General features: G+C 27.4%; 2 protein-coding genes across 16 annotated transcripts in view; one reads left to right on the top strand and one right to left on the bottom strand.

Moving 5' to 3' along the window:
- Positions 1 to 146: 146 nt before the first annotated feature.
- On the top strand, positions 147 to 2782 carry Edc3 (enhancer of mRNA-decapping protein 3). Of its 2 annotated transcripts, none has more exons than XM_035864875.2 (6): positions 147 to 240; positions 847 to 1013; positions 1086 to 1333; positions 1414 to 1562; positions 1646 to 1906; positions 1982 to 2782. In XM_035864875.2, the coding sequence occupies exons 2-6, from the start codon at positions 856 to 858 to the stop codon at positions 2573 to 2575; spliced, it is 1410 nt and encodes a 469-aa protein (XP_035720768.1). In that variant the 5' UTR covers positions 147 to 240; positions 847 to 855; the 3' UTR covers positions 2576 to 2782. The 2 variants fall into 2 exon arrangements, with proteins under 2 accessions (XP_035720768.1, XP_035720767.1); XM_035864874.2 differs by lacking the exon at positions 147 to 240 and adding an exon at positions 469 to 651.
- A 183-nt stretch (positions 2783 to 2965) lies between these two features.
- LOC118441024 (MAP kinase-activated protein kinase 2-like) overlaps positions 2966 to 14142 on the bottom strand; it is a 19321-nt gene continuing 8144 nt past the window's right edge. For 12 of the 14 annotated variants that reach the window (XM_085657512.1, XM_085657501.1, XM_085657505.1 and 9 more), the window contains 7 exons: positions 8304 to 8443; positions 8137 to 8201; positions 7936 to 8043; positions 7743 to 7841; positions 7591 to 7666; positions 7260 to 7470; positions 2966 to 7018 (listed from right to left, as the gene is read on the bottom strand). In XM_085657512.1, the coding sequence (XP_085513638.1) occupies positions 6779 to 7018; positions 7260 to 7470; positions 7591 to 7666; positions 7743 to 7841; positions 7936 to 8043; positions 8137 to 8201; positions 8304 to 8443 (939 nt within the window). In that variant the 3' untranslated portion in view covers positions 2966 to 6778. The remainder of the gene's footprint in view (positions 7019 to 7259; positions 7471 to 7590; positions 7667 to 7742; positions 7842 to 7935; positions 8044 to 8136; positions 8202 to 8303; positions 8444 to 14142) is intronic. The other 2 variants (XM_085657498.1, XM_085657497.1) reach the window with 1 other exon arrangement.

The raw sequence follows: 14142 nt of genomic DNA, 5'->3' as shown, positions 1-14142 counted from the left end.
TCATTTATTTCCCTGTCCTACCCCCCCCCCCCAACCATAAAAATATAATATCATACTCGAGTTAATTTTTCAAACGACACATTTAATAACAATTTATTATCGCGCAAATAAATAACATTTGAATTTGTAGATGGTGCTGCTAAAATGTACGTTAAGTGTTCACTCTATTATTCTTTGCACACCATGTTTGTAACGAACAGCAATAGCCAATGAACTATTAGTTTTTCTAATATATCAGAGGTAAGAAATAAGTTTATTTTCTTTGAATGAAAAACCTAAATATATATATATATATTTTATACAGATCATTTTTATTTTTATTTATGGATTTATATGTAATTTATTTTGATTGAAAGATTAAAACGGTGATATTTTTTTTATTAATTCCATTGGTACTTGTCCAAAAAAAAGTTGAAATAAAATTTCGGTAAAGTATCTTATCACGTATATTCTGTATTATAGTTATTTGTTCAGCAGTCGAAAAGCTTGAAATATAATATTCATTTTGTATTGAACATTCAAGAATATTTAACTAAATCTAAATGAATTAAGCTAGGATCCAAGAGTTCGTAAAAGTACAAAAGTTTTATGTGAATATTTTTGTAAGAAGTCTGTTGTATCCTTAATCGTATTTATAAATTTTAATTGACGGTACGTCGTATACAAATTATACTTTAACATTTTTTTCTTTCTTTCTTTCTTTCTTTTTCTTTTTTTTTTTTCTTTTCTCTTCTTTTCTTTTTTTTTTCTCTTACAAATATAACACATCAACACGTTTAAAAATATACAGTTTTTTGTATGCGATTAGGTATTAATTTCAAATACGAAATTTTTTTTTTGTTACAGATTGAAAAAATGTCAGAACAATTCGTTGGTTGTACAGTTTCTGTCACATGTATAGATGATCTTGGTACTTACCAGGGTCAAATAATCGATTTAAATAAACAAAGTGTGACTCTTTCAAAGGCTTTTTGTAACGGCGTACCGCATACCTCGTCTGTAGTTAGTTTGAAGTAAGTCTCTAACGGTATGTGAATTTTTAGATTTAAATTAAATCAATATTATCTCATATAATTGAATTTTAGTGCTAAAGATATAGTCAACGTAGAAATTATTTCTACCAAAGAAGCTGGCTCTAATATAAATGATACGCAAACACAAAGTAAAGTAACAGTAAAGAGACCGATTGCCAAAAGAGCTGGTAGATCCTTTTCTGAAAGTGTTCCATCTTCAACACATTCCGGTGGAATGCAATCATCATCGAATTTTAAAAAACCTGTCGAATCGACACAACAGCAATCTGAGCTCGCAACTAATGGAAAAATGGGATCAAGTATATTATATTTTTATAAAAAATAATAGGTAGATATTATTGAAGTTTAATGAGTAATAAATATTTTCTAACTTTTACAGCTGAGCCTAATTGTAAGCCAGCTCAAAAGAGACTTACTCATAGACAGAGAGCACTTGAAAGGGATGAGCATACTTTTGGTACTCCTATTGATCAATCCTTGAACCAAGATTTCGATTTTGAAAAAAATTTAGCATTATTTAATAAAGAGGTTTGTATAAAGATCAGAATCTTATCCAAGTAAGAGTTTTAATAATTTTTTATCAATTAAAAATTATAATATTTATTTTTTAGGCTGTGTGGCAAGAAATAAATTCTCTTAAACCAGACATCGTCAGACAGTCGGAAAGTAATAGAGGTGGTGGTGGTAAATATCGACACGATGAGAATATAATTGTTTCGGAACCTACAGCTTTCAGACAAATTGTTGTACCTTCGACTGGGGAAAAAGAATATGTTACGGATGATGGCCTAGTAATACCAAGTATCACTCTTGATCTTCATCGTCAATTAATTGGTGCAGCAGATCGGCTTGGTATTAGCTGGGAACGAAGGGTATGAAATAATTATGAATTATTTGTTTTAATTTATTTAATATGAGAAATTTGTAAATAACTTTAAGCATTGCAGGTAGAACTTCTTGGACGTGCAGGAGCAGAAATTATTCTTCAACTTCTTGGTGGTGGACATAGACTCAATCCAAATAATGCTCATCAATGGCCAACCGTTGTAGCACTTTGCGGACCGAATAGATCAGGAGCTGCTGGCGTTAATTGCGCACGACAATTATCTAGTCATGGTGTTAAAACAATAGTATTCGTTGAAAATTCAGAAGATGTTTTTCTTCTACAAGAACTATCATTATATAGATTGACAGAAAACAAAGTAGAAACTAAAGTTAAAAATTTACCTTCTGTCGTAGATTTAATTCTTGTTGCGCTATGCGATGAAAATTCTCCAAAAATGGTTACTCCAGTAACACTGTGGGCAAATAATAATAGAGCACTTATTTTAGCTATTGAACCACCATCTGCAGGTACACCTGGCATTTTAAGTAAATTTAGTTTAGTTGGTGCTTTACCATTATCTCATAGTCTTGACAATGGTAGACTATATCTTTGTAATCTTGCTCTACCAAACAAAGTTTATTCTGATGTTGGGATTACTTATAGGTCTCCTTTTGGACCAAAATTTGTCATTCCTTTGCATTCCGATAACTCCTAGCAAATTTTTAATCAATATGTTGATTCTAGCAACAGCATCTTCAGATTTTAAAAAGTTCTGTTTTTTTTTTCTCTTTAGCATTGTATACAATTAAAATAGAAGTATACTATGTCACAGGAACATACTCCAAGGACAGAGGATATTGTCCTCATATATATATAAAAAAAAAAAAACAAAAAACAAAAAAAAAAACAAAAAAAAACATAACATGCTGTGACATTTACTATGTAAATTATAGTTTTTCGTAAGCATGTGTTAAGTGTGGCTTACATCAAATTGAGGATGATATATTTGATATGTTTTAATAGAACAATATATTTATTGATATATCATACATTTATAATATTAGATTAATCACATTTATATAATCGGACAAAAAAACGAGCACAGAGTCAGAATTCTATAAACTATATTGTGTAATTGCATTTGAATTTTGCCGCTAAAGCTTTGTAAATGAAATCATTAAAATACGTAGTACATACGATAACGGTTATAACAATCAGTGAAAAAAAAAGTTGTAATATTTTAATATGTATTAGATATTCTTTAGAAATGATCCATTTTATGACTCGTAAAAATTATAGTTACCGAAAATTATTTATTGTACAAATCTCATTTTTTTTCTCTTTTTTTTTTCTTTTTTTTTTTTGGAAAGTTCAAATGTATTTATCACGTGATAATTTTTACAATAGCTATTGATTTCTATGAAATCTATTACATCATTATTCATTTAATTAGCATGTTTTGATATATATTATTTGATAGTTCTAAAGAAATATGTAAGGAAAATATTTCTCTTTTTCTATAAACGAAATTACTTTCCTAATGTATTTCCTTTAATTAGGCATTAAATTTATCTTACCATATATTATAAAATATTCTGTGCACAATTATGATAGGATTAAATGCATTATATATTGTTTTTGCAGATATCTAATTAGGTTCATATTCCCTTTCATTTCTAAAATAAATGTTATTAAATAAATTCAAAAGAATTTCAATATTTCAAATTTTATAATCGTTGAAGTATATCCAAAAAAAAAAAAAATCATCATTCGTACAGAAAATATTTATTTCGGAAGTGTGTGAAATAATTAATATATCTAGTGGTATTTTCTACAGGATAATAGTATATTTATGTGAATCAATCATTTCAAAATGTGATGTTGCATTTTTAACGACTGTTTGTAACAAACATTCAGTATACAAGGCTCATTTTAATTATAGTTATTATAAGTAATTTATTCATATTTTATAATCGATTGTATATTCCTAAATTTATTTTACATTTAAGATTTAACAAATCGTAATGCTATAGGCGATAAATTAGTAAGTAAAGTATAATTTGTTTCTTGTAAAAGACCTTAATTAAGTTCTAAATATTTTCAGAAAAAAGATATACGAATTAAATAAATCTGCAACTTTCACTGAATATATAAAATAGCTAGGCAAAAGAATAAATTTTTTATGTTTCTAAAAATTATTTTATTTATAATTTTATATAACTTTGTATTCAACATATTTTCTTTATTTTGATATACATAGATGTAATGAATCTTTTCTCATTAAGATGCAAGTACTTTTAACAATAATAAATGTAAGTACTTACAGTATATATATATATTCTTATGAGATATTGATCATTAAGTTTGATCAATATTTATCAGGAATTATATATGCAATTATCACTCACGCATATTGAGAAAGAAAATAATATAAGAATACTTGTATCTACAGAACAGTGTATACTGTATACTGGTGCATGATTGTTACTCGAGTTGTTGATGGCATTAAAAGAAACAATAAAAGTAATAGCCTTATTAAAATTCTTATGATTTTGAGGTCAAAAATATGGTATGTGCATGAATATTATAAATTCATTATCTGCATTATATTTATATCAAATGAGTTATAACTCTTCTAAGGCATTAACTATTATAAATATTCGGTTCGTTTTATTCCATGTTTTGGTTCGTTTTTGTTTAATAATAATAATAATAATAATAATAGTGATTAAAATTAAAATCTTTTTTTCAATATATGAAAATACAATGAGATGATTTTAAATAGTAATTCTATAATTGAACATTCTCATTTTTATTGTCGAGTTTCATAAATGCATGTCAAATCAGTATTCATTATAAAAATACGATTTTATCATCCAATTCGTAATTCTTTTTGTAATCGAACAAGTATGAATTAATAAGGACATAATTTAGGACAATTGTTTATAAGGCCAGTATAATCATGATATTAATAACTTTATATCGTCTGTCTTATTAAACAAGTTTTTCTTTTTTTCTTTTTTTCTTTTTTTTAATAAAAATTGCTTTCATAATTTTTTATAATATCTTTAATATTTGAAGATAGTAGCACCACCCTGAATAAATTCTATAAATCAATGATATACGATCAGTTTTCTCAACTACAAATTTTATATATCCTAAAGAATATTTACACTTTTAATAGATATCAGTCACTTCTAAATAAACAGTCTGATCTATACTCTGTTTCTTAATATTTAGTTATTGATTGACGATATATTGAACATTTCTTTTTCTTTTTTTCTTTTCTAAAACTTTATACTAAATTTATTTATATAAAATATAATCAAATTTATACACACACTATTCGCTATAATCAAGTAAAATCTATATTTTTATTTGATCACTTTAATTTTTCAAGTATATTAGTTTACCAACATTACGATTATTATATATATATATATTTAAAGTAATATTTTTTTATATTGGTAAAAATATACTCTTTAAAGTATTATACTTTATATAATTCTATCTCTATCTTGTTCTAATATATTTTCAATGCTATATGGTTTTATTCATTCTTAAAACTTTAGTGAAATGTCGAAGAGAGGAACAATAAATTCGTGTATACAGGCGAAAATATTCATAGAATAGTGAGATGTTAATAAGATCAGTGTTAAGCATCTGAACAAATTGATTAATTATTATTTTATCAAGTAATTACATTGACTTTTAACCATTCAGTGAATACTTTTTCCTAGAATCTCTTTATCATTTTACAATCGATATAAATTAATTTCGTACTAATGCGATATGATATTTAACAATATCTAATTTGATATTATTTTCTGTTTCTAACACTTTGCAGCTTGGACGGTTTAAAATGAAGTGATGTAAATTGTTGTCATAATTATATTATAATAAACGAATTTAAATTTGTAAAGAGACATTATGTTCGAATATATATTATATCATGATTACATATATAACACTAACATATTATTTTTAAAATGCCATCTATTATTACGAACATAAATACTCACTGTCAATAAATCTGTGTGCTCTTTATTACTCTACATTCAATCACTCAAAGCTTTTTCCAGGAGATATATATATATATATATATATGATTAGGCCATTGTAAAAGATTATATGTTATAGAACGAAAAATTTATAAAATTGAATAATTTGTACTAAGTTTCAGCAATTAATGTATGTATATATCGTTGATGCGTAATCGCGTAAATATATCGTTAGAAAAATGTTTATCAAATGAAATTATACACATACCTTATTAATTCTTCGACAAGTATTGTATATTATTATTCTTTTTTGTTTTATTTTTTTTTTCTTTTTTTTTTTTTTTTACTCGTAACTTCTCTTTTTATACTCTTTATTTTCGTTTAGAATATTAATGTTTAAAATAATTTTGATCAGGCCATATTTATCTATCGTTTTGAAAATATTTATAAATTATTAAAACAGATTGAATTATGAAGGATGGATACATGCCATTATTGCCCAAGAATAATGTTATATTAAAAGATCATTATTGTGTCTATGATTAAAAAAAAACTTTTCTAAAATATTTTTTACAACAATTGTACAAATAATTAACATTAAAAATTTTACGATGGTTAAAAAAGAAAAGAAAAAAGAAAGAAAGAAAGAAAGAAAAAAAAAAAGAAAACGAAAAGAAAACTCTTGATACATTGGGCAATAGCGCATGTAATCCTTTCACGTATAGATGGTATATGTGCACTCATATGCACACAGTTTTTTTTTTCTTTTTTCTTTAAATAATAATTTACTTTGCAAGTTTGTTTCCTTTGCATGATGATGCAAGTCGTCAAAAAACAATCCGCATTGTAATAATGCTATATCTAATGCATCTGCGTATCAAAAAATGCCAGTTGTGTCTGGTCCTTACAGCATCCTCCTAGGAAGCAGGAGTAGGATTAGCGGTAGGTGGAATAGCGCTTGATTGTTTAGCGCGTCTACGTTTGTTTAATAATGGATTATTCGTATGATCGAGTTGTTTAAGACTTGCTGTATCATAATCTACCCGCATTGTAGCTAAAGAACGGGTCATTTCTTCTTGTACTTCGGGCCAAAGTTCTTCACCTTCCCTTAGTACACGACCAGTGTGCAAAGGCGTAGGAGGCACTTCTGTATATTTCTATAGATAAAATAAATAAATATATATATGATTTTTTTTATATATATAAAAAAAAAAAAAAAAAAAAAAATTATCAAACGATTTTCAATTAATCGAGACATATATTAAATATAATATTAAATGTAAACATATAATAAAATGTGATAAAATGTTCTCCTTTAATATCAGAAATGACTCAAATCATTTTCATAATTATACTGATTTAATTTCCTAAATATAAAATTAGAACAATTCAACTTACGGCAATCCATTTATTGCGCATCACTTCGTCTATCTGCAATCTTTGTGCTGGATCTGTACATAACATTCCTTTAATGAGATCACGAGCTTGTACACTTACATTGGACCACTCTGGAGCAGGAAAATCATATTGACCCAATCGAATTCTTTTTTTCATTCCAGGTGATATCGCCAAACCATGATTACTATAGAACGGTGGAAAGCCGCATAATCTATGAATTTAACGAAAAGTTTTACGAGCGAATTTTACAAACGTTTACGAATTAGGATTTGCTTTTTTTTTTTTATTTTTTATTTTTATTAACTGCATTTAACATGAGAAATTCACTTACAGTATATACATTATTACACCAAGCGACCAAATATCGCAACTTTTATCATATTTTTCTGGTCCCAGAACTTCTGGAGCTAAACATTGCAAAATGAGATATACAAATTTTTTCATAAAATTTATATATATATATATATATATAAAATTACTTACCAACATAATATGGCGTATAACAAGGAGTCTGTAATGTATCTTTCATATGTGTTTCTTTGGCAAATCCAAAATCAGTTAGTTTTAAAATTCCCGTACTATCTATAAAATGAAATGAAATCAATTGAAATTTCAATTAGGACACAATTAAGAAGAAAAAAAAAATAATAATTCGTGCTAATAACTTTTCATTTACCTGGTTTGGAATATAAAAGATTTTCCGGTTTGAGATCTCTATGTGCAATATTCATATCATGCAGATGTTTTACCGCTACACATATTTCATACATTATTTGTGCAGCTTCTGTAAATACATATATATATATATACATATATATTATATCATAAAAAAAAAAAGGAAGAGACTTTGAAATTTTTTATTTCTTCTTATATATACCTCTTTCCGTAAAAGCACTGTCCTGTCGATCTTGAATCCTTTGAAATAATTCACCACCTTCCATACTATAAACGAATTGTAATAAATCAATTAATAGATCGAAATAAAATAATTAAATAATTATTCAAATCTCTTATGATGAATATAATTTTTTAATTATTACACACCATTCCATTACCACTAGTAAACATTTGTTTCCACTATACGAATTTTCATATACATCCTTTACTTGAACAATATGTCTGCAATTGGATGCCCTCCAATGTAATTCAACTTCTCTTCTCGCTTTAACACAATCGTGTAAAACCTGTTGAAACAAGAAAATATCTATGTTATACGGGAAACAATTAATATTTAATACATTATTAATGTCATACAATAATGGATTCATCAAACATTCTCAACGTGATTAATATTAAAAGTTCTTGGAATTTGAAGATCGCTATTGTAAGGGGAAAAAAAAGGAAAAAAAAAAGAAAAAAAAAAGAACAAGAAATATATAAGACTCCTTTCCTATACTCGCCTTGTTATAATCTATTTATCAGAAAGATCGACGTCACTAGCAGAATTCTTTTTCTCGAGGGATAGAGAAAGAGAGAGAGAGAGAGAGAGAGAGAGAGGCAATTTTTTATCTCCTAAGCTATTTCCAACAAACCAACGTAATCGCCAATGTAAACTTAAAGATGCGCGATGGTGTAAAAAATAAGAATAAACAAACATACGATTTGATAAATGACTATCTTACAAGTATTATACAAATGTATTTACTAAGAAAGTAAATTATATCGATGGGGAGTAAAAAGAGATAAAACAGTTTAAAAAAAAAAAAAAATTCATCATCGATGATACGGAATTTTTCAATTGCTATGACTAATCTTTATTTAATTTATTCCGTTAGAAAAGATACTTAGAAATAATATTTAATTATAAGAGGCTTGTACACACACACACACACACACACACACGTAGACACACATGCGCGCGCGTACGCACGCACGCACACACGTATGTATGTATTTCTTATGTTGTACAATTCAAATAATTCAATACCATCTTCGAATTTATAATGATACACATCTGTGCGATCTATGCTAGGAATCCCTGCGCATATGATACGTTTTTCTAGTTATGACATGTGCCTATGAAAAATGCATGCAAATGCAATTCACACATTCGAAGAAATAAAGAACGCAAGGTAGTACAAGACTCGAAGAAGTCTGTGCGCATAAGAAAACAGCATTCCTCTTATACTTCGTAACACAAACTTCGTACTCCTTATTTCTCTTTATATATCAAGAAATTATCTACTTAAATAATTTCAAATTATTATTTAAAATGTTCATTTTTATGGCAATACATTAATATTGCGGCTATTACGATTTCTACGGCAATTTGAAAAATTCGCGGCTTTTCTCTTCTTTTTTTTTTTTCTTTTCATTTAAAAAATGAAATTTATACATAAAAAAAAAAAATTTGAATTTATCAAATTGTCCTTATATACAATATATATGCATTTTCGAAATTCGCTTATTATCTCATCGAAATAATTATAATTAAATTTTTCCATATATATCAATTTTTGACGAGCACTTAAATCATTTATATTTGTCATTATATTAAATTTCGAATCAATTTTTTAATAATAAAATTACCTCTACAATTAACACATACATATATTTTGATTTCAATAATATAAAAAAAAAAAAAAAGAAATTAGTCCTTACATCGTTATGAAAAGGAATTGATGATTTCATAAAGAGTGACGATTCGTAAAAAATATTCGAAAAATTGTGCGGCGTAAGACTGACGAAATAAATTGCATGAAAATTTCGGATTGTTAAATATTATCGTTTGTCTATATATATATATATCACGAATGTGTGTGTCAATGCGATTTGCTTACGAAGTAATGAGACTTGAAATTATCGAACGAGACTCGACGTGAATTATTTGAAAGATTTACGAACGTGATGTCGCCGATAAGATGGACGATACATTTTTCTCGCAATTAAAATCTATTATTACAGCACACATGTGAAGAAATAAATTATAAGACTCTGTTAAACGGACAGTCTTTAATTTACGCGTTTCTTACCGATAATTTTCGATATATCTAATTTTGCGTCATGTAAAATGTCTAGACTTTGTAATCTAAAAAGAGAGAGAGAGAGAGAGAGAGAGAGAGAGAGAGAGAGAGAGAGAGAGAGAGACTTACTTTTCGCTCTTAAAGATATCTAACATCGAATGAAAGAAAAATGTGATAAGAAATCACGCGGTTTACCATGCGTTTGCGTGTTGTAACATTTTCATCGTATGTCCGATCTAAAAATAATATTTAAAGGCTATAGCGCGTTCCGCGTTCTGAAATCGAAAGAAAGTTGAAACTGGTTTTCATTCAGATTGTTTGTATGTCATCAAATAACGTTAACATCGGCGATAATGAGAGTACGCTTTCGATATGTATGAAAAATTCATTGCGTAGAAAGGATGAGAAACGAAATCGTATGTGTCATCATAATTTGGCGAGTAATAAAGAAGAAGAAAGGCGAGAGCTTGAAAAAGTTAAAAGAGAAAAAAAAATATAAATAAATAAATAAATAACAAAATATTTTTGTCAAAATCTATTACTATATCGTGATCACTATATCGTCATCTAATGGTCGCTTTTTATTTTTTTTTTCTTTTCTTTTTTTTCTTTTTTTTTTTTCTTTTTTCGTTGCTTTGCGTCAAATTAATGCTTATGATTATTATTCAGCTCTAAACACTTTGCAAATAAAATAATACTTCATCTTCTCTTTACCGATTCCAACTTAGTACACAACTATCTATCCATTATCGAAGATTTATTTCTATGAAAAAAATTTCAAATTACTAATAGAATTGTTTTTAACACCTCGTGCTACTTCCTTCGTCTTACTATTATAATATTTCTTACTAACTTCGATTATATATATATATTTTTTTTCTTTCTTCTAACTCTAATACCTTTGGTATTTTCCAACCATTTATGTATTCATAACTGTACATTCTCAACTTCCGCATTTCTATTGAACTCTCATCGAATATTTCTTAAGAAAGTTTATATCTATATGCTTACGTATATAATATATATATATATATATTTTTTTAATTAGGTATATATATATATATACCTAATTAAAATTGACGATGTTCTATATTTTATTGACAATGCAATATCAACACTTTAAACTAGTTCAATTCTATGTCGTTACTACGATTGATAACAATCATCGTCATCGTCATCGTCATCGTCATCGCCATCGCGCAATCATCATTATCTTCGTCGATGGTAGTAAATACAACGTATGTAAAAGAGAATAAAGAGATCAACAGTCAAAGAAAGAGAGAGAAAGAGAAAAAGAGAGAGAAAAAGAGAGAGAAAAAATGAGAAACCTGTCGATCATAAAACGATCGAACTCTTGATAATAAGATTAACATTCGTCGACGAGTGACATGTCCATTAACATTACCATATAAATCGAACGAACGAGTTGCGAAATGGAAACGTCATTGATCTAACCAAAGATTAAATTATATATGTTCTCAAAGTCAACGTCGTGATCGAAAATGGTGTCGTCCTCGTCTGGTAACGATAAAAGAAATGCGTAACGACGATGATGATGACGTCGCCGTCATTATCGTAAAAAAAAAAAAAAGAAAAAAAAACAAAAAAAAAGGAATGAAACAAACAAAATCATATAGATCTCGTTTTTTTTCTTCTTCTTCTTTCTTGATCAGTATCGATGAAATAACATTGTCAAATTACGACGAAGTGCAAAATATCTCTCCAAACTTTAAAAATATTGATAAATGATTTGATTCAGTTTTGAAAAAAAAACGATCCTCAAAATTTTTCTATGGTTTCGTTTATATTTCGTAAAAATAATGACAAAGAGTTTGACGAATTGACGTAACAACGTAAGAGATTAATAAAATTTCTCAAAGTATCGCCATTGTTTCATTCGTTGATAAAAATTAATATCCCTTTATTTTGAAATATTTATAAACTATATTTCATTTTGTCGAATAACATTTCATATGCGCATTTCCTTTTTTAATGTACGATAGAATTAATTATACATAACGAATCGAACGTAATGAATATTATATTCGAATGTTGATAAAAATTGCGAACGTCGCATATTTAAAATAAAATATGCACGATAAAATATGGTTGTTATATACTTAAATGTGGAAAGTATAAATATAGAAGCATTAACAAGACTGTGTCAAGCATTTACAAGACAAACAACGAAAAGTAAAACCGCAGTATGCAGTTTGTCAGTGGCGGCCGTTTGAAGGCTTACAGCCGGAAATCAATTAACGAGGACGAATTTACAGTGAAAAAGTAGGTTGCAGACGGTGCCATGACATGAGATCAAAAAAAAAAAAAAAAGACCAGTTAACGAACTTATTTGCATATCTTTTTTTTTTCTTTTTTTTTATTTATTTATTTTTTTTTTTTCTTTTTTTTTTTTATTCTTTTCCTTAACGTTAACTACTACTGCTATCTATAAATATTATCAGGTATCCATGATTTATGTCGAAAAAGCAAAACGATAAAAAGTCAAACGTAAAGAAACCTAGATTCGCATTGGAATAATTCAAAATACGACATTTAAAATCCAAAAGCGATTTGTCATTTCAATTCAATAACAAGAAGTGGAGAACTAATCTCGATCGATTTTTTTCTCGACAATTCAAATGTGCTCGACGTTTCTCAATGAAATTTATCGAAAACTCTCATGATCTAGAATCGCGATGAACATTTAACTAGACGACTTAACCAATAGGATTTATTAAGATTATGAAACTCTCGCATTATGTCTTATTAGAGCTATTATTATCATTATCGTATCTAACGATGAACGAGGATGATACTTATTTGCACCGTGGGAAATGCCAGATGATAGGTAAGTCTTAAAATCTTTCAGTAAATTTCAATTATCCGCGATATACCGCCTTCGGATCGGTCCTCTCTCTTTCTCATTTTTGACTTTCTATACTGAATTTTTATCGTCACATTTGAATTTTTTAAGATACGCATATATCTCCTTTCGAACTAACTCTTTCGCTATAACAAATATTTGTGGCTGTAAAAAAAAAAAAAAAAAAAAAAAAAAAAAAAGAAATACACGCGTCACAATTTCAAAAAAAATTTGATCGAATTGTAAAATAATAGAATTAATGTATTTGTCAAGGGGAAAAAGAGTATAGGAAAAAAAATTGCATAAAAACAATTTTCAAAAAAAAAAAAAAAAAAAGAAAAAAAAATGCGTGGCGTGTTACAATTTCAAAATATTCGATCAAGCTGTAGAATAATAAAATTAATCTATTTGTCAGGGGAAAAAAATAGAAAAAAAATTACATAAAACCAATTTTATACCAAGTTAAAAAAAGAAAAAACAAAAAAGAACAAAAAAAAGGTTGAATAATTTTAAATACATTATAGCGTCTCTCTCGTTCTCTCTCTCTCTCTCTCTCTCTCTCTCTCTCATATCGTTCGTTATATTTTTATTTTTATTCTTCTTTTTTTTTTTCCTTTCCTTATCTTTGTTTTCATTTTCCTTATCGACAAATTGATACATGTATTTTGTATCATAGCTCGGAGTCCCGCTTAAGTAACCGAGCATATCGGAAATTAATTTTCCCATAGGGAGAAGGGTTAATTAGGTAATTAATAACTCGCGAATGTAGTCTCTTATCGTAGTTTTGATCCTACCGAATTGCCCTTACGATCCTAGAATATTTTCAATTAAGAAACGGGATGATAACCGACAGAAAAGCCATTAACCATTTCGGTAGTGGAAAGCATGAGATCATCGCGTTGTTTAGGCACCAATATATCTCTGACTTATCGGTTCGCCACGAACCTATGCAACTATTCGAAGCATTCGATATCTAACGTTCCTTATACGTACATAAACTCAATATATATATATATATATATATATATATATATATTTCTATATATATATATATATA

Source organism: Vespa mandarinia, chromosome 6 (assembly GCF_050613455.1).
Source record: "Vespa mandarinia isolate Hongniang chromosome 6, ASM5061345v1, whole genome shotgun sequence".
NCBI lineage: Eukaryota > Metazoa > Arthropoda > Insecta > Hymenoptera > Vespidae > Vespa > Vespa mandarinia.
The sequence above is the reverse complement of the archived record's forward strand: the minus strand, read 5'-3'. Positions and strand labels throughout refer to the sequence as shown.